The sequence below is a fragment of the Podarcis raffonei genome, chromosome 7, assembly GCF_027172205.1.
Source record: "Podarcis raffonei isolate rPodRaf1 chromosome 7, rPodRaf1.pri, whole genome shotgun sequence".
NCBI classification, from domain to species: Eukaryota; Metazoa; Chordata; class Lepidosauria; order Squamata; family Lacertidae; genus Podarcis; species Podarcis raffonei.
The window spans coordinates 10,730,768-10,758,744 of record NC_070608.1 but is presented as its reverse complement, the minus strand read 5'-3'; the positions used below and the strand labels follow the sequence as shown (position 1 = coordinate 10,758,744).

Here is a 27,977-nt window from a genome sequence, read left to right as displayed (position 1 = left end):
GGTAGTCTTTTACCCACAGAAATCTGTTTGTTTAATAATGTTTTATTACTTGGGGTTTTTTGGTTTTTTTACACCTATATACATGTTTTCCTCAGCTTCACTCAAGGCTCATACGCTGTAACACAATTTACATTACACAAGGGCATCACCCACATAAATAAGTTTATATATGCATATCTGGGACCTCTGAGAGGTTGAAGATGAACTCCAGTTATTAACTAAAAACATGCTGGCTCTGGATTTCATAAGGCAGAACCTAATCTGATTTGATTTAGGCAAGTCTGCAAGCACAGCGACAGCTGGACTACTTTGCTTGAAACCGTAGATTTTCTCTACATTAAAAAAACAAAAACAAAAACCAGGGCATCAGGGAAAAGGTTCTAACTGACTTGGTCTCGCCGTGTTAGTTTTCTTCTTACATGGAATATTTTATGTAAAAAAGAAATGATTCTTCCGGCCGCATTCTGAGGTCCAGGGTAGGACCGTACCACCTGATTTTGCTAAGCAAAATAACCCCACACTTTGGATTATCTGAAGTTGTTTATCCCGCAGGCTCCTTTGTGTGATGAACTCTGCTAAAGGTCTTGTGTGGTCTGGTCAGGTCAGAGGAAAGCCTGACATTTGGAATAATTTTCCTCAGGGCAGAAGATTAAGATCTGGTAATATTCCAGCTCTATGACCCAAAATGCACGTGATGGTGTGTTGCTGTGTATAACTTGCGCCTATTATAAATAGAGTGTGCAATGTGGGGGAAGAACTGCCATTGACTTGGATAAGAGCCTATAGAAATAGTAACTGGCCAAACCCGAACCACCTGGTGGATACACGTTTCTTTGTTCTTGCAACCAGAGCAATTTCTGAAAGAGCTTTCCTTATCAGTCGGCATCTACTGCTTTTCACTGTACACTTTAAGCCCAGTCTCCAGGCTCTGTCCCAGAGGACGTGGTCTCTTGTGGACTGACAAAATGGCGGTTGTGTTATCTCCCAACAGTGCAAAAGTTTTGTCGTTTGAACATGGAGTATCTTAAGTTTCTTCTTGGCCACCTTCTGCTTTATCAGGATCGGTTCTCATGATAAATGAAGGGTGATTCGAACTTGTTCCGTAATATGACAGACCTGCTTTTCTGCTTCCGGTTGTTCGTGTAAGAAGAGTCCGTTTCTGCAGTTAGGGCAAGATAGGAACTGATGCTGTTCCTCAGCCCAAAGCTCAGGCCAGAGTCCTCTATTCCAAGCATGTCTACAATGTCACTGTCATCTTCATTTGATCTTTAAAAAGAAGAAGGAGAAGGTTGTTTATTGTCTGAGATATTGATACAGAATAAGGTAATTTAACTGCCTTAGCTTCTTTGCAGTTTGGCTTAGTGCAGTGCTAGAAGATAGACAAATGGGTCTGGGAATGTGCCACAAAATGGGTTTCTGTGTCCCCAGGCCGTTTTGTGTTGTGCCACCCATGTTGGTCCTCTCCTGGTCTAACATTTGGACCCGAAGGAAATCAGCACAAACATTTCTGAAATTGGAACTAGAGATGGTTTCTCATTGAAGAAGAATGGTTTATCCTACTTCCAAACCTGGTTTCTTTCTTACCCTAGTGATATCATTGTGGTGTGTTTTTTAGTTTTGGTTTTTTGAAGACAGAAATGCACGTGCTCCAAGCCATCAAGTTAATGTATCCATGTAGCATTTCCAGAGTGTTTTGGCTGGTTATAACTAAGTTGGGGACAGCATGTGTATGCACATATATACACATGCTACAAAAGTGAGGTGGCTTCCCTGGCAAGGCTTTGTTTGACATAAATCATGCAAGCAACCCTTTGTAAAAAATAATAACTCTGATATCCACACAACAGAATACTGTATGAACCAGGCCTTGGTGAGAACATGACTTAGAATGTGTGAAGGGATTGTTAAATGATTGTATCACTGAGTAGGTGTCGGTTTAACAAAATAATCAGCCATTGCCTGTCGTCGTCTTCCGAATTTCAGTTTCCAACCCCTTTATTCCCCTCCCCGCTTTTCAGATACAGTGGTACCTTGGGTTAAGAACTTAATTCGTTCTGCAGGTCTGTTCTTAACCTGAAGCTGTTCTTAACCTGAGGTACCACGTTAGCTAATGGGGCCTCCCGCTGCTGCCGTGCAATTTCTGTTCTCATCCTGAAGCAAATTCTTAACCTGAGGTACTATTTCTGGGTTAGCGGAGTCGGTAATCTGAAGCGTCTGTAACCTGAGGTACCACTGTATTTATTTTAGCACCCCCTTTTTTTGTCTAAAGGTAAAGGGACCCCTGACCATTAGGTCCAGTCATGGCCGACTCTGGGGTTGAGGCGCTCATCTTGCTTTATTGGCTGAGGGAGCCGACGTACAGCTTCTGGGTCATGTGGCCAGGATGACTAAGCTGTTTCTGGTAAACCAGAGCAGCACACGGAAACTCCGTTTACCTTCCCGTTAGAGCGGTACCTATTTATCTACTTGCACTTTCTACTTTTGAATTGCTAGGTTGGCAGGAGCAGGGACCGAGCAATGGGAGCTCACCCTGTTGCAGGGATTCAAACTGCCAACCTGATCGGCAAGTCCTAGGCTCTGTGGTTTAACCCACAGCACCACCCGCATCCTTTTTTTTTTTGTCTACAACACCAGACAAGGAATAAACTAGGCACAGAAGTGTAAATTCTGTAGTCCAAAACTCAATCCCGCTATTGCACATATCGTACAAAGCATGAATGTTTTAGCAAGCTTATATTGGTCAAACAGAGTAATTTATTCCAGTTGCAGAACTGGGGTTTTGTAGCTGCAGAATCTCAGAGCACCATCTGCATTGACATAGACCTCCAGACCTTTGTGGACGACAACTCACTTAATTCCTGACCATTGGGCCTGGACTGATAGGAGTTATAGTCCAAAACATCTGGAGGGCGCTGAGTTGGGGAAGGCTGGCATCAGCTGCCCCGACCAAACATTACCTCTGCTTATCCTTCCACGAGAAGGTCTTGCTGCGCATCACGACGGGGGTTTCTTGGTTCCTCGGCTCTTGATTCCTTACTTCGTTGCTGCTTGTGTGTTGGGTGAGGCAGGGAGTGGTGAGTATGCAGCAGAGGCCATCAGCTACCTCTGAAAGAAGAAATGGGCGCAATATGAGTTGCAAGTCAAAATGGCCTCTGCCTTTTGCAATGTTTTTGTTTGTTTCTTGGTTATAATAATAATTTATTATTTATACCCCGCCCATCTGGTGGGCTTCCCCAGCCACTCTGGGCGGCTTCCAAAAAAATATTAAAATACTGTAATACATCAAACATTAAAAGCTTCCCTAAACAGGGCTGCCTTCAGATGTCTTCTAAAAGCCTGGTAGTTGTTGTTCTCTTTGACATCTGGTGGGAGGGCATTCCACAGGGAGGGCGCCACCACCAAGAAGGCCCTCTGCCTGGTTCCCTGTAACTTGGCTTCTCGCAGTGAGGGAACAGCCAGAAGGCCCTCGGCACTGGACCTCAGTGTCCGGGTAGAACAGTGGGGTGGAGACGCTCCTTCAGATATACTGGACTGAGGCTGTTTAGGGCTTTAAAGGTCAGCACCAACACTTTGAATTGTGCTCGGAAACGTACTAGGAGCCAATGTAGGTCTTTCGAGACTGGTGTTATGTGGTCTCGGCGGCTGCTCCCAGTCACCAGTTTAGCTGCCGCATTCTGGATTAGTTGTCATTTCCGGGTCACCTTCAAAGGTAGCCCCACATAGAGCGCATTGCAGTAGTCCAAGCGGGAGATAACCAGAGCATGCACCACTCTGGTGAGACAGTCTGCGGGAAATAGGGTCTCAGCCTGCTTACCAGATGGAGCTGGTAGACGGCCGCCCTGGACACAGAATTGACCTATGCCTCCATGGACAGCTGTGAGTCCAAAATGACTCCCAGGATGCACACCTGGTCCTTCAGGGGCACAGTTACCCCATTCAGGACCAGGGAGTCCTCCATACCCGCTCGCCTCCTGTCCCCCCAAAACAGTACTTCTGTCTTGTCAGGATTCAACCTCAATCTGTTAGCCGCCATCCATCCTCCAACCGCCTCCAGGCACTCACACAGGACCTTCACCGCCTTCACTGGTTCTGATTTGAAAGAGAGGTAGAGCTCTCTCTAGTGATGTTTCTACCCCATCTTTTCAGTTCAGTAACTTCCAGGGCAGCTTACAGGGAAAACATTAAAGATGAAATTAATTCCTTAATGTTTTTCTGTCTGAGCTGGCAGTTGCTGGAAACTACAAGAGGGGAGGGGTCCCAATTGTGGGTTTCCCACAGGCATCTGGCTGGCAACTGTGAGAAGAGGATGCTGGGAGATATGACCCATTGGCCTCTTGATCCAGCAGGGCTCTTCTTATGTTCTTGAAAACAGGGATAATGTTGGAAAGGTGACTGTGATTTATACAGACCATACTGCTTACAACAAAAGGGACGCGGGTGGCGCTGTGGGTTAAACCACAGAGCCTGGGACTTGCCGATCAGAAGGTCGGTGGTTCGAATCCCCGTGATGGGGTGAGCTCCTGTTGCTCGGTCCCTGCTCCTGCCAACCTAGCAGTTCGAAAGCACAAAGTGCAAGTAGATAAATAGGTACCGCTCCGGCGGGAAGGTAAACAGCGTTTCCGTGCGCTGCTCTGGTTCACCAGAAGCGGCTTAGTCATGCTGGCCACATGACCCAGAAGCTGTACACCGGCTCCCTTGGCCAATAAAGCGAGATGAGCGCCGCAATCCCAGAGTCGGCCATGACTGGACCTAATGGTCAGGGGTCCCTTTACCTTTACCTTACTGCTTACAACACAGCTGGAGTAAAGCAAGAACTCTGCTGCTCTTTCATTTTGTTGCTCAAAATAGAGAGGCAGTGTGGCGTAATGGTTAGAGTGTTGAACTAGGACCTGGGAGGGCAGGGTTCAAATCCCAACTCAGCCAGGAAGCTGTCTGGGTGACCTAGGGCCATTCAGCTTCTCTGTGTATGGGGTGGGGGTGGGGAAACCTCTCTCTGCAAAACAGGCTAGAACTGGCTACACAATGAGCTGTTGATCTTTGTGCCTCTTCCACTTTTTCACATCCTCTATTGCAAACTTAAAAAAGCAAAAAGCAAACAGCTTTGAAATGCATGATGAAGAATGAGATTATCACTCTGCCTTTGGGCTGTTGGGTGTTTCTATCCACCAAAATAACCTAAATATAAGTGCGCTGCCTGTTGATATTTATCTAGCGCCGAGCTGTGAAGCTGTGTGCCATATTCCTTTCCCACATTGTGTCAGCAACCAGTGAGTTCTGAGAAAAGGCATGGCTTCTAGGCAAATGTTGTGGCTTCACACTATGCAGAATGCATGCGATATTGGCATTAATGGCCAAACGTTAGCATTGTGTTTCCCCTGCAGGAAACACGTTTTCTTTGTTCTGAGGGGCACATTCTGCCACTCGGAAGTGGTGCTGCCTTTTGATGGCAAGAGATTGCGAGCGTGCAGTGAGTTTTCAGCATCACAGTGTTTTAATCGGCCTCAGAGCTCACGTAGCTCAGATTACAGGTGTCATGCTTGCAAATAAATAATAATCATCATCATCATCATCCCTGAGAAGTGCATGGAGGAGACTAGCCCTGCAATGGCAATGCCACAAAATACGCTGAGGTAAAGTGGCACCTTGGGTTAAGTACTTAATTCGTTCTGGAGGTCCGTTCTTAACCTGAAACTGTTCTTAACATCAGTTAACACCCTGTTCCAACATCAGGGTCTTATCCAGGGAGTCTTCTTCTCTTCTCATGAGGTGGCCAAAGTATTGGAGCCTCAGCTTCAGGATCTGTCCTTCCAGTGAGCACTCAGGGCTGATTTCCTTCAGAATGGAGAGGTTTGATCTTCTTGCAGTCCATGGGACTCTCAAGAGTCTCCTCCAGCACCATACAGTGGTACCTCGGGTTAAGTACTTAATTCGTTCCGGAGGTCCGTACTTAACCTGAAACTGTTCTTAACCTGAGGTACCACTTTAGCTAATGGGGCCTCCCGCTGCTGCCGCGCCGCCGGAGCACGATTTCTGTTCTCATCCTGAAGCAAAGTTCTTAACCCGAGGTACTATTTCTGGGTTAGCAGAGTCTGTAACCTGAAGCGTCTGTAACCCGAGGTACCACTGTACATACATAGTTAGCCACCAGTGATATCATTACATAGCCAAATCTCTTTGGCTCTGAATAGTTCTGGGTCATGGTCTTGTTCGCCTTGGTAGACAGGCGAGTCACAATGAAGGACCCTCTTGAAATCTCTGAATTAGCAGCATCGCAGGGGATTGGACTAGATGACCCAAGGTGCCCCTTCCAACTTTACAATTCTATGATTTTTATCCTGGGGCTGCAAATAAGGGCGAAGGGTCCTGGGTCAATGGTGGAGCAGGAAAAAGGTTCCAGGTTCAGTCCCTGGCATGCAGGGCTGGAAGTGTCCCAGTCAGTGCTGGCAGTATTGAACTACATGGACTCCATAGTATTATTATTCTAGATTTATTAGTTGTGTGCTTCATGCAAGTCACCGAAAGCAACTGGCAAGCACTAAAACCAGCTGCAACAATTAATAGAAACCTTAAAAGCTCCACCTCCGCACAAATATAAGACAGGTGCTTTCAGACCCTGCCCAACCAGAAGAGGAATGGCAGCTTTCCTAAAATTAAAAGTAGCATGTTTCTAAATTTCAGGGGAGTTTAAACAGTTCCCAAAAGTCCACTGTTCACGTAAGAAATGATTGCATATAAGAGTTTGGCGCAATATTGGCACATCCACGAACTTGTGAAGCGTAGGAAGAGAACATCTTGCAAAACTGGATATTTGTTTCCTGCAGACTCATAGTTTGACCCATGGGTGATGGTTATGCAATGGCCACTACCTACGGGCAAGCAAATCCTGTCCCTGTGTCTCTGCACATCTTTCAGCACGCTGACATGCGAAATTGGATCTGCAGCCTTGTCAAATAATAATAAAAATTTTTTATTTATACCCCGCCCTTCCTGGTTCAAAAACCAGGCTCAGGGTGGCTAACAACAAATTTAAAACACTTAATTGTAAAAGCAGCATAAAATACAGTATAAAAACATGAATAATAATAAAATTCAAAGTTCGGAAATCAATTTAGGGGAATCCATCTAATAAACATTAGATGATCACCAGGGCTAGCTGGCTGAATTGGTCCTACTTGGGCCAGTGAGGAGGCCAGGGGAGAATTAGCTGTGGGGTCTCAGAGTCGGTAATCTTCATAAAAGGGGAGGGGGAGGGAAGAGAAGGGAAATAAAAGATCAGACTGAATTCAAATTAAAAGCCAGGTGGAATAGCTGTCTTACAGGCCCGACGGAAGGAGGTTAAATCCTGAAGGGCCCTAGTCTCCTGGGACAGAGCATTCCACCAGCCATCACTGAAAAAGCAGAATAACTGAGCATTCCATGGGGATTACCATTTGCAATCGTGCATCATGTTCCCCACTCAAAAGCCAAGGTAACCATATGAATTAAAGCAGACTTCTGCAGTGAGCAGTGTTTCTGAAAGCTTGAAAACGCCTGTTTGTTTTTGAGCAGAATGCGCCCTCTTACCGGAATAGTGATTTACGAGGTCCTCAAGGCACTGGAAAGTTTGCCGAGGAGAGATATAATACCAGTTGTTTGGCAGGCGGAAGATTCTGTAATGTTTCACTTGTACGTGCCGAACTGACAACGAATATAAACCTAGAGAAGGGAGAAAAGTCAAACAATCATCCATTTGTCTGGATACTGAGAAACCCGGGAGCAGTTAAGACATTTTAGAGGGATAGAGACACTGTAAGGACACCTTGTTTTTATCCCATTTGGCTTGTCATGCCAACCTCTAAAGAATAATTGGATTTAGAGCTTCGTGGGGATGATTCCTTATTATAGGCTGCTATGGGAGCAGGTGACGCTGTGCGTTAAACCACAGAGCCTAGGGCTTCCTGATTAGAAGGTCGGCGGTTCGAATCCCCGCAATGGGGTGAGCTTCCGTTGCTCGGTCCCTGCTCCTACCAACCTAGCAGTTCGAAAGCACAAAGTGCAAGTAGATAAATAGGTACCGCTCCGGCGGGAAGGTAAACGGCGTTTCCGTGCGCTGTTCTGGTCGCCAGAAGCGGCTTAGTCATGCTGGCCACATGACCCGGAAGCTGTATGCCGGCTCCCTCGACCAATAAAGCAAGATGAGCGCCGCAACCCCAGAGTCGGTCACGACTGGACCTAATAGTCAGGGGTCCCTTTACCTTTATGGATGCCTTGGTACAGCCCCCCCCCCAAAAAAAATCCCCAGGATTCCCAAGGATAGGGAAAAACTGTTAACCAAGCACAGGAATTGCAGGACCTATGGCTCTCCAGATCTCAGATCCATCTAACATGGGATGAAAGCAGCTGTAGGCAGGGCTACATTTTACTCACCCCAGACTCTGGAATCAGCTATACAGCTGCAAATACGTTTTAAGTGCATTATACAAATGTGACACTAGAGGGAGATGTTGAGCTAATGGCAAATTCAATATATACTTTAAAATGGTTTTTTTTAAAAAAAAGCATTTTCATAGCTTTTTTTATATATGTGTAGATTCAGCCCTAGTCAAAATCTTCATTATAGCTGGGGACCTTTTGGCTACCATTGGATTTTCACAATTGCTGTGGCACGTGACGTAAAAGCTCAGAGAGCTCAGCTGCGGCAACTTTTGAAATATTGGACATGCCTTAATGTGGCCCAAGTCAGAGGGCTGGTGTTAACCTTCAAAGCTCTTAATTTTTTGGGTTCAGGTTATGCCAAGGTCTACTTTTACCCAAAAGATCCTGACCATTCACTGCTGGTTTGTTTCTGGGCCCAATTCCGGGTGCTCTCATTAGTGTTTGAGGCCCAATATGACTCAGGTTCTAAATATCTTCAAGACCTGCTCCTTGCCTACAGGCCCTCTTTGGTGTTAAAACCAGCCAAATGGGCTCTCTTAGTAGTTCCACCCAGGTTAGGGTGGGTAAGATATAATATTTAAACTCAACCTCAGATGCTCTGCTCATTTGACCGCTAGTAAAATCAATTAGATTAGCAGGCATGAGCAATAGGGCATTTTCAGTGGTGGCCCCTGTGGTTCTGAAACTTCTTTCCGGCTGAACTGTACATGGTCCTTGCAGTGCAGGCCTTCAAATAGGTCTTTTAAATGTATCTGTTCCGCACTTCATTTCCCTACTGGGTGTTTTTGTGCTGCTGATTCTTTGAGTCTTCAAGCTGTCCTAGAATCATAGAATTGTAGCGTTGGAAGGGATGTCTAGTTTAATCCCTGCACTCCAGGAATCCTGCCTACAGCTGTCCCTGAGTGGACTTGAACTACCAACCTTCAAATTAGCAGCCAGACACAGTGACCCATTGTTCCACAGATATATATGGAAACTTTCATGGTGCAGCTGAGACCTCTGTCTTATAGCTGCCTTTTATCATTATCATTTTGTGATTAATGTACCTTAACATACCCCATTTTGCCACAAATTTCAGCCTAAAAACACTCAGATTAAATAATAATACAGCATTTAAGCCAGTCTGAAATACAGTTCTCTAGATATCTGGACCTCTCATTTGAAGCTTTCGAGTGCATTCAAACCACATTATTTTCCTCAAAGAATTCCAGGCACTGTAGTTTACCTCTCACACAGTTACGATTCCCAGCAATGCTTAACAAACTACAGTGCCTAGAATTCTTTGAGGAAAGGAATGTGATTTGAACGTCCTTTAATGGTATATAGCAGGCATAGGCAAACTCCGGCCCTCCAGATAATTTAGGACTACAATTCCCATCATCCCTGACCGCTGGTCCCGTTAGCTATGGATGATGGGAAATGTAGTCCTAAACATCTGGAGGGCTTGGAGTTTGCCTATGCCTGGTATATAGTGTGTATGCAGCCATAGTCCAAAACATCTGGACAACACCAAGTTTGCGAAGTCTGGTTTAAACTGCCCTTAAGAGGAAGTATCAGGCAGAGAAGTGGCAAAAGTTGAAAGCAAAACCTCATTTTCTCACCTTTTGTTGTTTCGCTCTTTCTGATCATGAACGAGCCAATTCTGGTGTTGGGAAGCAGCAGAAGTTCTTCAGCCTTTTCTCTTCCCAGACCTTCAAATAACCAACTGTGGGAGAAGGGAGGCTGGGGTTATACGAGTGAAAAGGCAAACTGGCCTTGTCCACAGAAATGCAGACTTAACCAGGGGAGTACCATATAATGTATTTTTGGTACTGCTACTTTTTCTAAAAAAAAATCACTGCAAATGTAGACGTCCCCCAGTAGCTGGAAAATTGCTAGTTATGAATGGCAAGAGAGATGCCCCCAAAATATGGTGCTTTGTGCATGTGTAGGAGAGATTTATAAAGGGACGCGGGTGGTGCTGTGGGTTAAACCACAGAGCCTAGGACTTGCCGATCAGAAGGTCAGCGGTTCGAATCCCCGCGACGGGTTGAGCTCCCATTGCTCGGTCCCTGCTCCTGCCAACCTACAGGTCGAAAGCAGGTCAAAGTACAAGTAGATAAATAGGTACCGCTCCGGCAGGAAGGTAAACGGCGTTTCCGTGTGCTGCTCTGGTTCGCCAGAAGTGGCTTAGTCATGCTGTCCACATGACCCAGAAGCTGTCTGCGGACAAACGCCGGCTCCCTCGGCCTATAGAGTGAGATGAGCGCACAACCCCAGAGTCGGTCACGACTGGACCTAATGGTCAGGGGTCCCTTTACCTTTACCTTAGGAGAGATTTATACCAGGGACGGGGAACCTGTGTTCCTCTAGATGTTGCTAGACTCCAACGCCCATCATTAGGGATGGAGGGGAAATTCAATTCAGTACACATTTTAAGTCAAATCTATCAAATTCACAGTTTCTGAAGCAACACACAAGCCAAATCACAGTGAAGCAGATTGGAAGGATTTGGGGGTAGCCCTCCTCCTGAGCTGAAGTGTGTTGTCGATATCGCCCCACCCAAGTTGAATCAGAGAGTGCTCTGCCCCTCTGTTTTTTCTGTACAGAAAGCAGTATGTTTTTCTATATACCATCTCATCTATCTCTAGGTCCACGGGCTTTGCAAGACGTTGAGGGTGTCCCAAATGTCGCCTGCAAAGCACTGGAAAACTCTGGGTTGTTTTGTTGTTGTTAAAGCACAGCAGTAGGGAGTCTTTCTTCAGTTAAAAGCCTCATTTAATTTTTAAAAACTCCTACACAGCTCTTCTTTATCACCCCTACCCCATCTCTTCAGAACTCCCCTAGCAGTGTTCTAGGGAGTGTTGCGTTGCAAACAAAGTTTTTTTTAAAAGTGCATGCAAAAATTTACACCTCTCAGCCACCTCTTATTTATTTTAAGGCAGGAAAGAGCAAAATAAGTTCTGCTCCCCTGAGCAAGAGACGACCCACACGCTCCCCGCTGCTTATATGGGATGATGGAATCCATTTTGCTTTCCACACAAAAAGTTTGGGTTCCTCTGCCTGTAAATTCCATCCACTTTGGTCAAAAGATGGGAATGTCGTAGTTGGTTTTAGATTCTTCATTATAGCAAACAAAGAAACACAGGGGTTCATCTTATACAGTGACTCACAAACCAAATTACTATATCTCCTGACACATTATCTATCATCTATCTATCATCTATCTATCTATCTATCTATCTATCTATCTATCATCTATCTATCTATCATCTATCTATCTATCTATCTATCATCTATCTATCTACCATCTATCTATCTATCTATCATCTATCTATCTATCTATCTATCTTTCGATCTATCTATCTATTGATCTATCTAGCTATCTATATATTTATCTATCTATCTATACCATCTATCATCTATCATCTATCTATCTATCCAGCTATCTATCTATCTATCTATCTATCTATCTATCTATCATCTATCTATCTTTCTGTCTATCTATCATCTATCTATCTATCATCTATCTATCTATCTATCTATCTATCTATCATCTATCTATCATCTATCTTTCTATCATCTATCTATCATCTATCTATCTATCTATCTATCTATCTATCTATCTATCTATCTATCATCTACCTATCTATCATCTACCTATTTATCTATCTATATCTTTCGATCTATCTATCTATCTATATCATCTATCATCTATCTATCCATCTATCTATCATCTATCTATCTATCTATCTATCTATCTATCTATCTATCTATCATCTATCTTTCTATCATCTATCTATCATCTATCTCTATCTATCATCTATCTATATCTATTTATTTATCTATCTATCATCTATCTATCTATCATCTATATCTATCATCTATCTATTATCTATCAATCTGTCAATCTATCTATCATCTATCTATCATCTACTGTATCTGTCTGTCTGTCTAGCTTTTTTATACAGATTATGATTATTATCAATTATATTTGTATCCCATTTTTCCTCCCAGGAGCCCAAGTTGGCTTACATAGTTCTCCCCATTTTATCTTCACAACAGCCTTGTAAGGCAGGTTAGGACTATAGGCCCAAGGTCATATAGTGAGCTTCATGGCTGAGTGGCGATTTGAACCCTGATCCCCAGATCCTAGTCCGACACCACTACCTGACACATTTATATGATGCACAAAATACAGCTGTGCCAAGACAACACTGGGCGTTTCCTCACCCGTGGTAAACTTTAGCTACACATTTTTCCGGGATGTAGTTTTCTTGACCTGTAGTGAGGGAACGGGCTCTCCACCAGCCTCCTTCGCTGCAAGAGAGAGAGAGAGAGAGAGATGAAATGCATATTGAAATTTACCGTCATTGTAGCGAAACAAGGCGAGTGGGGAAAATGGTCTAAAATATATCCCTGTGGGTTGTGAACTCCGACAGACATATGAGGGATAAAGGTGATCATCAGTGAAACTACTAGACTTCCTCTTTCCACCCGTTGTATAAAAAAAGAAACTCAGTAAATTTAATGAGACTTCCTGTTTCCAGATGAGGTAACATCTCCCCCTTCCCCCCGAATCGTATGTCAGCTGCTCATTTCGCTGTTCTCTCTGCCGGAGATTTGCAATTTACAACTCTGTCATCTGTCTGGAATACCCACATGCCCGTTACAAGAGGAAGATCATTTCTCTGTGCTACTTTAGGTCAAGGATGAGGAATCTCAAGTCCAGCGGCCTAATGTGGCCCTCCAAGCCTCTCTGTGTGGCCCTCAAAAGTCTCCCCAGGCCACACACTAGTGTAAACAAGAGATGCATGTCATGGCAAAAATCTTAATTTCATATCCATTTTAAAATATTTGGGAATGGCTGACCATTCAATAGGATGCACTCACCTTAAAGGTAAAGGTAAAGGGACCCCTGACCATTAGGTCCAGTCGTGGCTGACTCTGGGGTTGTGGCACTCATCTCGCTTTATTGGCCGAGGGAGCCGGCATACAGCTTCCGGGTCATGTGGCCAGCATGACTAAGCCACTTCTGGCAAACCAGAGCAGCGCACGGAAATGCCGTTTACCTTCCCACTGGAGCAGAACCTATTTATCTACTTGCACTTTAACGTGCTTTCGAACTGCTAGGTTGGCAGGAGCAGGGACCAAGCAATGGGAGCTCACCCCTTCGTGGGGATTTGAACCGCCAACCTTCTGATCGGCAAGTCCTAGGCTCTGTGGTTTAACCCACAGCGCCACCCGTGTCCCTTTGCACTCACCTTACATTGTTTAAATAAAAAGAATAAAGTAAAGGTGATGGCATTGTTAGCATATTAATAAGGATTTCCAAAGAATGACACACACACAGTGCTATCTAGGGATAAAATAGGGCTGCCATATGTCCAGGTTTTCCTGGACACATCTGGGAATCGGACTGAAAAATGGCGGATTTTTGCTGAATAGGCAATATGTACGGGAAAACCCGGACATATGGGAGGTAGATTGAAGAATACACTGTCCTTGGGTTGCTTAAATGTTAAGGTTAATATGAAGCCACTGTGATTGTTCACATGCTAACTTTAGCAGAGCCTGAATGCTTTGGGTGATACTTAACTAAAAATCCATACTAAATAGCGCCAATGAAATCGACAAACTCAAACAAGTCGTGGCTCATTCAAGTCCATTGTTTTCGGTGGGTCTGCCCTGAGTATGTCAGCCTGATACCATCCTGTATAGTAAAGGTAAAGGGACCCCTGACCATTAGGTCCAGTCATGGCCGACTCTGGGGTTGCGGTGCTCATCTCGCTTTATTGGCCGAGGGAGCAGGCGTACAGCTTCCGGGTCATGAGGCCAGCATGACTAAGCCACTTCTGGTGAACCAGAGCAGCGCACAGAAACGCCGTTTACCTTCCTGCTGGAGCGGTACCTATTTATCTACTTGCACTTTGAAGTGCTTTCAAACTGCTAGGTTGGCAGGAGCAGGGACCGAACAATGGGAGCTCACCCCGTCGTGGGGATTTGAACCGCCGACCTTCTGATTGGCAAGCCCTAGGCTCTGTGGTTTAACCCACAGCGCCACCCGCGTCCCATCCCATATACACCATCTTGTATATTTGACTGCAAAGCTGGGATGTTTGCAGAAACCTTTCAAGCACCTGTACCGCTGATTCTAACAGGCAGACTGTTGAAGGATAGGGGAAGTAACATTTTCTGTAGCTCTCTGTACAGAAGTTGGCGTAGCCCCATGGCCCGTTCTCTCATTTGAGTTACAGCTTTTGGCCTGGGCTACAAGTTCCCTGAGCTTTCTTTCGTGCCTCAGCAGAATCAAAACAGGAAAAGGAAAGTTCCACTAAGTGCTGACTTTCACGCTTGTGGGCTACGGTCTCCAATGCATGATTGGTACACAACAGGTAAATTCGAGCAAAATCCACCCGGTTTTTTATTTCTTTATAGACAAGCAAACGCCCGTTATGAGCAACGCCCTCTGAATCACCGGAACCATGCAAAACACCTCAGAGCCCTAACCCCTTAACAGCGGAGCTTTCCTTGTTGCCCAGTTATTTACAAAACAGAGACTTTTGGTTGTTTCTTGCACATAAGAAAAGTGACTTCACCCCCTCAGTTTCACATGCGGAGATAGAGAGGAGGGGGAATTTGTTGGAAACTACTTAAATGAGTTGCCGTTGATAGGGTTCGGAAACCATTTTCTCCCCCAGCTCAAATGGACTAGAACCTTGGGAGTTGTATGTTTTATTTCCAGTAGCTCATGGGAGCCCTTTGGGTCTCCTCTTTAGACCCTCACATATTCCCTGACCGTTGATGCTGCAAACCAATTTTGCTGCCGCTGCCAATTTTTGTGGCACGAAGGAGATGGGGACGCCTACCCCAAATTGCACTTCTCGGCACTGAATAATGTGAATTTCTCAGCTGTCCTTCAACTTAATGCAAACTTCTTCTTTTTTTGAGAATAAAATAAAATAGGAAGGTACTTACTCTGATATCACACGCAGTTTTTCTCCAACGTGAAATATAGGTTGGCTTATATCCGGATCAGGGTAGTTGTCAAGGACAGCAAGGAAGTCACTTCTTTGGCCTGAAGAAGAGTGAAAGATGCAAAATATGAAGTCAATATGTTCACCAGAATCCAGTCATAACCTTGGTGCATTCAAGGCCTTGACCCAGTATACCTGAAGGAGCATCTCCACCCCCATAGTTAAGCCCAGACACTGAGGTCCAGCTCCGAGGGCCTTCTGGTGGTTCCCTCCTTGCGAGAAGTGAGGTTGCAGGGAACCAGGCAGAGGGCCTTCTTGGTGGTGGCGGCCGCCCTGTGGAATGCCCTCCCATCAGATGTCAAAGAAATAAACAACTATCTGGCTTTTAGAAGACATCTGAAGGCAGCCCTGTTTAGGGAAGTTTTTAATGTTTGATATTTTATCACTTTATTATTATCATCATTATTAGTACTCTGTTGGGAGCCACCCAGAGTGGCTGGGGAAACCCCACCAGATGGGCAGGGTATAAATAATAAATTCTTATTATTATCCCACAGTAATATGTTTCTGAAGATGTGGGCCAAAGTGAATCCTAGTACAGTGGTACCTCAGTTTATGAACTTAATCCGTTCTGGAAGTCCGTTCTTAAACCGAAACCATTCTTAAACCGAGGTGTGTGCTTTCCCTAATGAGGCCTCCTGCCGCCGGTGCCCTTCCACTGTTCGGCTTCCGTTCTTAGACCGAGGTAAAGTTCGCAAACTGGGACGCTACTTCCGGTTTTGTGGAGTTTGTAAACCGAATCATTCGTAAACAGGATTGTTCTTAAACTGAGGTCCCACTGTACTTCATTTCTGATAGATTCAAATCCAGTACTTAAGTCTGGTGAGAGATGTTGACGCCTCTCTGGAAATGTCATCTTTTGAAAGTAAAGCTCTTCCTTTAATATCTGTTGTCGGGGGGACTCAGTCCCTGTGGTGACTCAGTGGCAAGATAAATGCACTCTGCACATGCCCAAGGTTCCCTTGCATTTATGCTTACCTCACATGTCCCTAAGTTGAGCCCTAGCACTTAAAAAACAGAACTCCCACGGCCGTGTTGCCTCACTCACATGGAGTCCCCTCAAAGGAACCCGAAAACTGTAGTTTGCTCCTCACATAGCTCCAGTTCCCAGCACCCTTAAAAAGAAATGCAGTTTCCAGGATTCTCTGGGGAAAGCCATGTGTTTTCCCATTGGCGATGTGATCTTAATCTAACATAATGAATTAACTGCACCCCTTAAATGCTATTCAGACTGCCCACTAACCCTCTCTTCCCAACTGGTTCTCAAAGGGTCTGGCAGGAGAGGATGGGAAAATTCAAGGACAATCAAAGAAAAATGTAAACATTTCAGTGTAGTACAGTCTAGTAAAATATGCTGTAATTATTATTATTATTGTGGAATATGTAGCTGCTTTCTGGATGTCTCATGGTCGTATTATAAAGTAGTTGTGTTCTATGTGTTTTTATATATATATATATAAATTATAAAAAAAATATAAAATTATATATATATAATTTTATATTTCATTTTCAGCTTTTGCAAATATTTTGACAAGAAAAACCGAATCTTTACAAATCTAATTTACCTTCCCCTCGACTTCCCTCCCCTCCTTTCTGTGGTTATTTTTTTCATATCTTTTTATTACTGCATATCCAATTCATACATATTTACAAATTATCCCTTGTCTTCCCCTTAATTGTCTCTTACTGCACGTGTTCGTATCAGTCCCTCAAATGTTTTAATTTGTATACAACGCGTCTTCAAAGAGTCAATGAATTTTCCCCATTCTATTTTAAAAAGTCTACCTCCTTGATTTCTTGTTCTTCCGGTGAGTTTCACCATTTCTACATATTCCATTAATTTTAATTGCCAATCTTCCTTTGACGGAATTGTTTCTTCCTACCATCTTTGGCCATAAATCGTTGTCTTCTGTGTTATAAATCAAACACTGCTAGGAGTTCTTTCTTTTTGTTTTCCTTTTTTTAATCAATGAAAAATTCAGTGTGGTGAAAGCAAATTTTTATTCTGAAAGTGTGGCACAGAGAAATTTATTTTGAGAACCATTGGAGGCCCACATTACCTCTACCTAAGAGCTGCATAAAATCCTGTCAAACCCTGTTTAGTTGCCATCACTTATGTGGCACCTGAATGCCATCTCCCAAAGCCTAGCTGGCAACGCATTTCAGGTACATATTCAGCCCTGTTCACTGCTAAGACTAGGCCAGCTTTTGCCACGATAACTGCTGTCTCCTGCCTCTGACGATGACACGTTGATCTTCTTATGTCAAACAAGCAGTACATCTTTATCTTGCCAATAGTCTAAAAATAGTTTGAGGCTTAAAAATAGCACAGGGCGGAAATGCAAAACCACAGGAAGTCAGAAAAATCAAGGTCGCCTTCCTGTTCAGTTAGCAGTTGGGCTGGATACCTCTTGACTTGGCTGGCTCCTCTACCAGCAGCACAGCTGCTATCGGCAGAGAAAACAAGGACACCTTCGTCATAAAGGCACAAGATAACATTTACATGTCCTGTTTGCTCATGCGTAAATTTATCGGGAAGTGAGATTGTAAGGAGAGACCACAACATAGCGCTTTGCATTCAGGAGGGGGTTTGCAGTCCATCCTTGGTGCCGTGCCATTTTTGCTTGTTTTCTTCTCCCTCCCAATACGTTTTCCTTTTGTGCTGTGTGTCTCTAGGCTGTTAACCTGAGGACAAAAACTGTCCTGTTTGCAGTGATCTGTAAACTGCTCTGGAAGACTCTTTTTGGGGGAGGTGGTATGCCCCACGGACACATGGGAGGTGGGACACGGGTGGTGCTGTGGGTTAAACCACAGAGCCTAGGACTTGTTGATCAGAAGGTCGGCGGTTCGAATCCCCGCGACAGGGTGAGCTCCTGTTGCTCGGTCCCTGCTCCTGCCAACCTAGCAGTTCGAAAGCACGTCAAAGTACAAGTAGATAAATAGGTACCGCTCCAGCGGGAAGGTAAATGGCGTTTCCGTGCGCTGCTCTGGTTCGCCAGAAGCGGCTTAGTCATGCCCCGGAAGCTGTACGCCGGCTCCCTCGGTCAATAAAGCGAGATGAGCGCCGCAACCCCAGAGTCGGTCACGACTGGACCTAATGGTCAGGGGTCCCTTTACCTTTTTATGCCCCATGGAGGACCTTAAGGTCCATAAATAGCAACACCCTAGAGGTCCCGGGCCCTAAGGAAGTCAGATTAGCCTCAACCAGAGCCAGGGCCTTTTCAACACTGGCTCCAGCCTGGTGGAACGCTCTGTCTCATGAGACCAGGGCCCTGCGGGATCTGATTTCTTTCCACAGGGCCTGTAAGAGAGAGTTGTTCCGCCTGGCCTTTGGCTTGGAGTCAATTTGATTCCCTCCCCCTTTTTCTTTTTTCCTTTCTCCTCCTGTGATGAGGCTGCATTTTAATGTTTTAATGTTGCATTTTAATCTTGTTTTTAAGTTGTATTCATTCAACTTGTTTTTATTATTGGTTGTTAGCCACCCAGAGCCCGGCCTTGGCTGGGGAGGGCGGGGTATAAATAAAATTTATTATTATTATTATTTATTATTAAAGAACAGGATGGTGTTGAATATATTGGGCAATTTCAGTAGCTCAACAGCACAGTTCAGAATGTAAGAAGGCATCATTTTCCATTCCACCCTGTATTTGCCACATGCAGCAATGTTTCCGTTCTCCTGCAGTTCACCTCCCTCTAAAAACTATATTGCTCATCTCACTGTCTGCTGTAATGACATCATGTAACTTATATAATTTACATAACCACATAAATTAAGCTGCCATTATGCTATTCCCCCCCTTCATTTCAGTGCAAAGAAAGCACAGTGCAAATGGGGGCGAGGAAGTGATGAATTGCCTATTGTTTCTGGACTAAGAGCAACGACGGCAGTGGGTACCAATTGTATTCGCTGGAGCGATTTCCATACCAGACATGGGACAAATAAGAGAACACTGAGAACTTGCCCTCCCTGACATCTCAAGTTAAGATGACCCAAGAGCCTGTCAGGGGTTTGTAACAACCCATTGCACCAGATTTTGTAGCCGGTGGCTCTCATGAGCAGGATATTCTTGCATAGTTGCTGGTCTTGTTTAACGCATGGTGAGTTTTGTGTGCCCAGGGTCAATTCCTACCACATGCATGTTGACTGGGAGCGGCCGCTGAGACCACATAGCACTGGTCTTGAAAGATCCACATTGGCTCCCAGTATGTTTCCGAGCACAATTCAAAGTGTTGGCGCTGACCTTTAAAGCCCTAAACGGCCTCAGTCCAGTATACCTGAAGGAGCGTCTCCACCCCTATCATTCTGCCCGGACACTGAAGTCCAGCGCCGAGGGCCTTCTATCGGTTCCCTCATTGCGAGAAGCCAAGTTACAGGGAACCAGGCAGAGGGCCTTCTCGGTAGTGGCACCCACCCTGTGGAACGCCCTCCCACCAGATGTCAAAGAGAACAACAACTACCAGACTTTTAGAAGACATCTGAAGGCAGCCCTCTTTGGGGAAGCTTTTAATGTTTAGCAGACCACTGTATTTTAATACTTTGTTGGAAGCCGCCCAGAGTGGCTGGGGAAGCCCAGCTAAATGGCTGGGTATAAATAATCAATTATTATTATTACAGCCCCTTTCCACACACCCAAACCTTGACTCTAACCCTTTCCCAAGAGACTCCAAAAAGGATACTAAAACTCTGAAAACTAATGGAAAGTAAGTGGGATCTGCGAGAAAACATTGCTATGTGGAGTGATCCTGTTCAGATTTCTAGTCAAGCAGCCAAGCCCGCCTCCAGGATATTCCATTCCACTCCCCACCCAAGTTCTCTTCTCCCTCATCCCAGTATTTAGCATTATGTGGAACATAGTCCTCATTGTTGCTTATTTCTTATCCTTTGCACAGATGTGTGTTTCTCTAAAGCGGGGGTCAGCAAACTTTTTCAGCAGGGGGCCAGTCCACTGTCCTTCAGACCTTGTCGGGGGCCGGACTATTTTTTTTGGGGGGGGGAATGAATGAATTCCTATAGCCCACAAATAACCCAGAGGTGCATTTTAAATAAAAGGACACATTCTACTCATGTAAAAACATGCTGATTCCCGGACCATCTGTGGGCCGGATTGAGAAGGTGATTGGGCCGAATCCAGCCCCCGGGCCTTAGTTTGCCTACCCCTGCTCTAAATATTTTTTCTTTTCTTTTTGGCATTTCTTAAAACTTTGGGAACAACCAAGCCACAGGCCGGGCTTGACCTTACAATTGAAAGGTAAAGAAGATCTTTGTTCTTTTGCTTAAAGGTGTGCTTTAAAAAAAAAAGTCTTATAAAACCCTTTTCACACTTAGTAGTTTGAAATGCACTCCTTGACTTTGGTATGAGAATCAGAGGCAGATTAGGGGAATGCAACCAGTTTTGTCTGTGCTGGGTGCAGGGCCTCAGGGGACCCCGAAAGGATGAAATAGAATGGAAGGTGAGAGGGGTGGGGCGTGAATTTTGGCATCGCACAGGGTGCCGCTGAAATTTGGGACCCCAAGGTCTGCGAGATGCAAGTGATGCATCAAAAGTGTGAAGCACCCAAGAGCTAAGATTTAGGATCAGGGCAATGCTCAGTTTATTGGGTGTAGGTAAGTGAGGCCTTAATGAAACCCACAAGACCGCCCCTGTTTTGACCAAACTCTGATGGAACTGTAATTTTAATTCCCCATCATGTCATAGTGTTGCTCGGTGATATGGAGGGAAATTAAAATGCGACCCCGCAACTGTGGGGGCCTTGTGGGAAGTTAAAATGGCAGCTCCCCAACTCAGCTGCCCAAATGATTTGAGTCCTGCTTGAGGGGGGTCCCAGGTCAGAGTCAGTAATGGGACTTGTTGGAGGTTTGGGATGCTGACAATTGCCTGAGGCCACTACAGTGGTACCTTGGGTTAAGTACTTAATTCGTTCCGGAGGTCCGTACTTAACCTGAAACTGTTCATAACCTGAAGCACCACTTTAGCTAATGGGGCCGCCTGCTGCTGCCATGCCGCCGGAGCACGATTTCTGTTCTCATCCTGAAGCAAAGTTCTTAACCTGAAGCACTATTTCTGGGTTAGCGGAGTCTGTAACCTGAAGCGTATGTAATCTGAGGTACCACTGTATATGCTGATGCTGTCTCTGAAAGACATATTATTTTTTGCTCATGCCATGTCATGTAGGCTGTTCGTCAACAATTTTTGGTCTCCCTTTCTCTTCCCACACCTCCTCCTCCGAAATTGTAATTTAATTCAATTTAAGCACACTTACCAGATTGCCAGGGTGTGATATTTATCTCAGGCGTGGTTTTTGTTGTTCTTATAGTGTTCCCCATTGTTCTTCCTTCAAAGCGAGAGCTTCAGAGCTAAAGTAGCAAAGACAGATGCAAAAGCTTCAGGTTAGCACCTGATTTGCTTACTAACATTTAGTAGCTTGTTAGAAGAAGAAAGCAGGCACATACTTTGCATTGATCCTTCTTCTTAATTATTTGATGTTCTGCATGTGTCTGAGAAACACATGCATTTGCTTAAGTTCTCACAACTTCCCTGAAGTTGTCACAACAGTGGCCGAAAACCGCAACCAGAAACGTTGCCAAGAACTGATATATAAAACAGTATTTTCCACTGATGTTGTATTTGCATAATAGGAAGTTGCAGTCAAAGCATGAAAAGTGTGTGTTTGTGTGTGTGTGTCTGGGGGCACCAGGGACAATAAGACGTCAATATACTTAGTCTACGCAAACTCAGGCATACAAAATACATACTGTGTCTCCCTAAATCAGTCTCTTTCCCCCCTCCCACTCTGCCTCAGTTTGTTCTCTGCTGAACCACAGAGGGATGGAAAACATTCCCTGAAATGTATCCACATACCCTCAAGAATTAAAACAGACAGCGCTGGTTTTATAAGGCACAGCTTAGTTTCATAACAATTTCAGCAAGAGACGGAGGCTTGGTTCCGATTCTAACACAGACTCGCCTAATTTGCACTCCTCAAAGCAATATGCAGACTGAAACACAGCTAGCCTTCAAAGCCCACGCTTCTACGAATTTTGTGATTCTCTGACCGAAAATGTGTACAAAAATGTGGAAATCAGGAGAGAGTCTGCATGGGAATTGTCTCCCTACCCCCAAATGGCCTATGAAAAAGTCACTGGCAGACTAATAAACTAAAAGGCTGAAAAGTCCATGGAGTCAGTGTTATAATATACCAGATTGAATGGTGGGGATCTTCTAAGAGGTCTTTTTGTAGCTAAGGTTATTCCTCAGTGTGGAAATCTGGGGTGTTTTGAAACCAAAACAGTTGGAGATAATACAGAACAGATTTATTTGCTCTTTATTGGGTCTCCCACCAAGAGCACATGTGACCAGAGTAATTCCAAATTTATTTTATGTTGGCTGCTGTCGTCCTTTATTTTTTTAAAAAAACTGAGACATTCGATAAATGAACTGGCAGAATTGTGTACAGAAGGGCAGCCTCGTTCATTCTCCCCAAACACCCGGATAGCTATCAGTAAATTGTTACTGAGGAAATATGGACTTGACTGAGAGACGCATTTTGCTGCGTAAATGCAGCTTACATTTCAGTATTAAAGCACAGCTCTTAAGAGCCGTCTGCAGAATAATACACGGACACCATGATTTTATCCAGATTTTCCAGTACTTTGCCTGCTTAAAATCGCACTGTGGGGAAGAGAAATACTTATTTGAGGACTTTTTCTCTGCAAAACAGTTACAGCCCTGGATTTTTTTGGACTATGAAGTCTAATTTTCTGGAAGGGAGATTCAAGAAAATCCCCAGAGATTAGCCCTTTGTAGAAGACACCAAACACTACATGTTATACTGTAAATTGTATGAAACAGACAAAAATAATTAGAGAACTCTTTAGTGGTGGTTGTTCCTCACGGTAATATGGAAAAGGGTAAATATCTGTTGTCCAGTTCAGACAGGTATGTAATGTTTAACACAGCTGTGTTTGCAGTGAGACAATACCATGTTGCCTCCTTTGAGATCTAAGATTCTGTTTTCCCTGTATATTTTATTCCTTATACAGGCCAAGTTTTTATTTTGATGTAAGAAGTCTTTTAATTTTGGTCACATGTTTCTGCTAGGCTACAACCAGCATGTGGTTTCTTTATTAATAATTTTGCATGTAAATCCATATGTCAGTGAAGATAACATACAAAAGTAAAAATGTATTAGGGGAAACTGCAAACGAAAACGGTCCTTTTAGGGAAAACACACACCAAAATGCCAGCAATTTTTTTTTAATGAGGACTTAAAAATATTGCAAACTCATGCTGAAATGTGGTGAAAGAAGATTTGAAAAATGAGAAATTGATAGGCACTAAAATTGCAGGATCGCCTTATATGAGCCCATTCAGCTGCTTCGATCTGCAGAACAGGCACTGATAAGCGTGCCACATAATACTCTTTCTACAGTTGTAACAAACTTGATATTTTAGTGTGGCAGCAGCTATACTTTGGAATACTATAATATTTTTGCTTAGGCGAACCTATCCGGACACATAAATGTTGATGCGCTTTAATCCCTCTCTTTTAGATATACTTTTAATATTAACTATTTTAAAACCTTATTAATTGTATCTGACTGGCTTTTTAACTGATAGTTTCAATATTTCTTGTAAACCACTTAGTTTTAAAACCAATCAGCTGGTAATTTTTGTCAAATAAATAAATACGAATTGGCGTATTCATCTGTTCCAAATTCCAGCTCTGGTTTTTCATCAGCCTATAGAGACTTTTACTTACTCTGTCAGGGTCTCACACAGTAACCTTGAAAGCCCAAGCTACTGTTTTGTTCCATTCCAAATCTTCATCATACTTTTTGGGGAAAGGTATGTATGGACTCCCTTGTTCTGTGGGATTTTGTGCTGATGCGGTATTGATGGTTTCGTCATTTATAAATGTTTTAACCTGCCCTCCAGGTCAACTGAATTTTTTTTTCTTAATTAAAAGAAAAAAGCTGAAAGCCTAACCAGACTTACTTGAGAGTAAGCCCCATTGAATCCATTGGGAGTTAGCTCTGGGTTAACTTGACTAGGATTGTGCTGTTAAAATACTAGCAAAAGGCAGCAACAAAATGAGGAAAAAAGGATGCAACTGGTCTTTACCGAATCAGGCAGTTTGTACATTTAGCTCAGTGCAATGTCTACATTTTCGGAAAGGGTTTCAGAAAGGGAGTCTCTCTCAGTGACACCTGAAGATGCCAGGAGATGATCCTTCTACCTGCATCTATTAAGTCATATTATATTGTAGTGAAAATAGCATAACAAAGATGCATTGTATCAGGAGAACCTGCCCGCTAGAATGCGTCCATTAGTCAAAACGGCAGACAGGAATGGGTTTATTGGGAGAAATCTGCACTACAATGCTGGCGAATTTTCACGAGAGTTTTCAAAGGAACAGAAAATTCACAAATTGCTGCAGATATATGGGAAGCTGGATTTTCAGATTGGGGGAAATGAGAAATGGAGAGAACAGAAATTGACAGGTCCACCCCTAGTCAGGAGTGATGGGGGTTTGTGCAGCAACAGATGGAGGACACCAGGTTAGATATAAGGCTGCTAGGAACTACTAAGGCAGGATGCAATCCTGATGTTGAGGTGGAAGGTTCTCCACAGTGACCCTCCAGGAGATGAAAAGGGGCTTCTAAACTTGCCTCCCCAATTGCATAGAGTAGACCCTTAAGGATAACAGGAGATCTTCAGCAAGACTTGCTGCCGAAGAGCATTGAGCTCATTCCCACCCACCAGTTGTGTACACACCCTGCCTCCCTAGAGTCCTAGGAAATGTAGTTTGCCCATCACAGACCTAGAATTCCCAGCACCCTTAACAAACTACAGCTCCAGGATTTGGGCAGGGGAGTGCTTTAAATGCATAGTGTCTTTTTTTAAAAAGTAATTCATTTCAGAGGTAGTCAGGAAAATGGACTCTAAAAGTGGGCTTAGAGAAGAGAGAAAGGCTCTAGAGAGAGTGGTCAGCTTCAAGGTACTGGAGTGAAATTGCCTCTCGTATCTTCCACTGCGACCTTGTCAAGACATGCAAAGTATTCTGCGAAATGCAGGGCTTTTATTGTTCATTTAACATGTTCACCGAAGGGCTTCTTACTCTGCTTTGGAACAGGAAGTTAATGCACCCGTTTTTCTCTGTGTGTATGTCTTGCAATTTGCAAAGGCAATTTGAAAGGGGCTGTTTGTGGTGTGGAAATTCACCCTGCTTTTGCCTCTGCTGAATGGGTTTTGCAGGCTTTTTTTTTTATGGCTTCGAAAACCTGCAAAACCGACATAGCCAGAGGCAGCGGTGTGACGAAAGAAAAATGTGTGCATTATATACCATGGGAAGTGATGTGCCTCTCAAATCGCTTCTGACTTTCTTAAAATAAGCAAGATAAAATGGCTTTCTGCCTCCGTCCTTGGGGCTGAACGAGGCATCCCAGACGCAGCCATGTTTGATGCCCGCATGCTTGCCCTATTCCGTTTTGAGCCCCTTCCCTGCCTAATAGATTTGGGAAAGAGGGTAAGAACAGCTCTTCTGCATCGGACCAGTGGCCCAAGCCATCTAGCATTCTGTTCTCACAGCGGCCAACCAGATGCACAAAGGAATCCTGCACACAGACCACAAAGCACAACAGTCCTTTCCCCTCCAGTGGTATTCTGATATTCAGAAGCATCACTGCCTCCGACAGAGCACAGGCAAGAGAGTTGGTCACCTTGGATATAGCCTTACGCTCCTTTAAAGCCTGCCAAACCAGAGTCCATTGCTGGCTTTAACCTTTAAAGCCCTATAGGGCCTAGGACCCACGTACCCACGGGACCGCCTCTCCTGGTATGTCCCACAGAGGACCTTACGGCCTTCAAACAAAAACATCTTGGAGGTCCTGGGCCACAGGGAGGTTAGGCTGGCCTCAACCAGACCAAGGCTTTTTCGGCTGTGGTGGAACGCTCTGTCACAAGAGACTAGGGCCCTGTGGGACTTGACATCTTTCCGCAGGGCCTGCAAGACAGAGCTGTTCCACCAGGCCTTTGGCCAGGGCACAGCCTGACTCCCTCCTTTGGCAATCCTCACAGAACTCTAGCCCAATGGTTGCCATTAATTTGATTTTGAATTAATTTTAAAATGAATTGATTTTAGAATGCTGCGTTACTTTTATTGTTGTTTGCTGCTCTGAGCCCGGCTTCGGCTGGGGAGGGCGGGATATAAATAAATTATTATTATTATTATTATTACATCCTGTAAATTCCATTGTGCAAAGAAGTAGTTTATCTTGTCTTTCCCCCTCCAAATCTAAAAGAAGCAGGGTCTGGGCAGAGAGTCATCCAGAAGGTCAACAGGGCAAGGCAATTGGAGAAGGTTCCTCCGTCTCCTTCCTGTTCACGCTACTTGGATGCTCAGAGAGTGCGCGGGAGCCACAGGGCCCCCTGTAGGGAATTTAGGCCCTGACAGATGCACCTGTCCTTTTCTTTCACCCCAGCCCCAATACAGTGTCCCCCCAAACTTGGCCCTCCAGCTGTTTTTGGACTACAACTCCCATTATCCCTAGCTTTCAGGACCAGTGGTTGGGGGTGATTGGCACTGTAGTCCAAAAACAGCTTGAGACCCCAGTTTGGGGGACACTGCTGTATGTGATGGGTGAGGGAAGGGAGGTAGCTCGGTGCCAGAACATCTCTGCCTTTTGTGCGGAAGGTCCCAGTTTCTTTCTCCAGCATCCCCACCTGAGGCTCAGGATGTCCCCCTGCCGGAGAGCAGCTGCCAATCAGTGTAGACGATACTGAGCTACATGGACCAAAGGTTTTATTCCATATACAGCAGCTCTCTATGAGCCAGGCTGTGCAGGAAAGCGTGTGAGGCATTGGGGCAGGTTTAGCTCCCACTTCGCCCACTGCTTTCACTGGAATCGGTGAATACAGAGATGTGGTTGCCTGCCATCCTATTTTTGCCTCGTTGAGGAGCTTCTCCCTTGTACCAGCCTAAAGAACTGATAACCCCCCACAACCTTTTCTCAAGCAGAACCACCACATCATCCTTGAGTTGTGCAAGAACGCTCAACGTTTCTGTGCGGCAAGGGGCTAACCCGGCCCTGGATTCCAGCAGAGCTTACCTTGCGTTTAGATGCCAAGCATAGTGCCCTAGCCCTCTTCCTTTGCCTCTTCCTTTCACCAGCGGTGCCTGGCTTCCATGTCGCTTGGAAAATGCCAGAGGGGGAAGCAGGTTCAGTTCTGATGTGCACAGCCGAGCGAAGTGAGGCTTTTGGAGAGTTTGGCAGCCTATTGTGCAGCCCCGTTCTTGCTAAACAAGGCGCATACTTCCTCTGTGAGAAATAAGGAAGGGCTCCGCGTATTGCACGAGATAAGTTCCTGTTGCTAGTTGCTAGCTGGGCTGGGAGGTGGTCTGGGGCACTTTTGCTCTCCTTTTTCGACAAGCTGTTTTCATGTCAAGTTTTGGGGGGCCTTTGGCAGTGCAAGCGGTGGCTGTGGCTGTACGAAAAGCAAAGGAAGGGGTCCCCCTGTGCATACGAAACCTTTGTGCACTACAGGT

General features: G+C 44.7%; 2 protein-coding genes across 2 annotated transcripts in view; one reads left to right on the top strand and one right to left on the bottom strand.

Moving 5' to 3' along the window:
• The window catches only part of TG (thyroglobulin), a 173,478-nt gene that overhangs the window by 100,629 nt on the left and 44,872 nt on the right, over positions 1-27,977 (top strand). The gene's annotated exons all lie outside the window — the stretch shown is intronic.
• SLA (Src like adaptor) lies at positions 27-27,892 on the bottom strand. Its single transcript, XM_053395275.1, has 8 exons — positions 27,541-27,892; positions 21,693-21,786; positions 15,373-15,472; positions 12,628-12,714; positions 10,017-10,120; positions 7,564-7,695; positions 2,958-3,105; positions 27-1,266 (listed from the first exon to the last, which is right to left on the bottom strand). The coding sequence occupies exons 2-8, from the start codon at positions 21,754-21,756 to the stop codon at positions 1,056-1,058; spliced, it is 846 nt and encodes a 281-aa protein (XP_053251250.1). The 5' UTR covers positions 21,757-21,786; positions 27,541-27,892; the 3' UTR covers positions 27-1,055.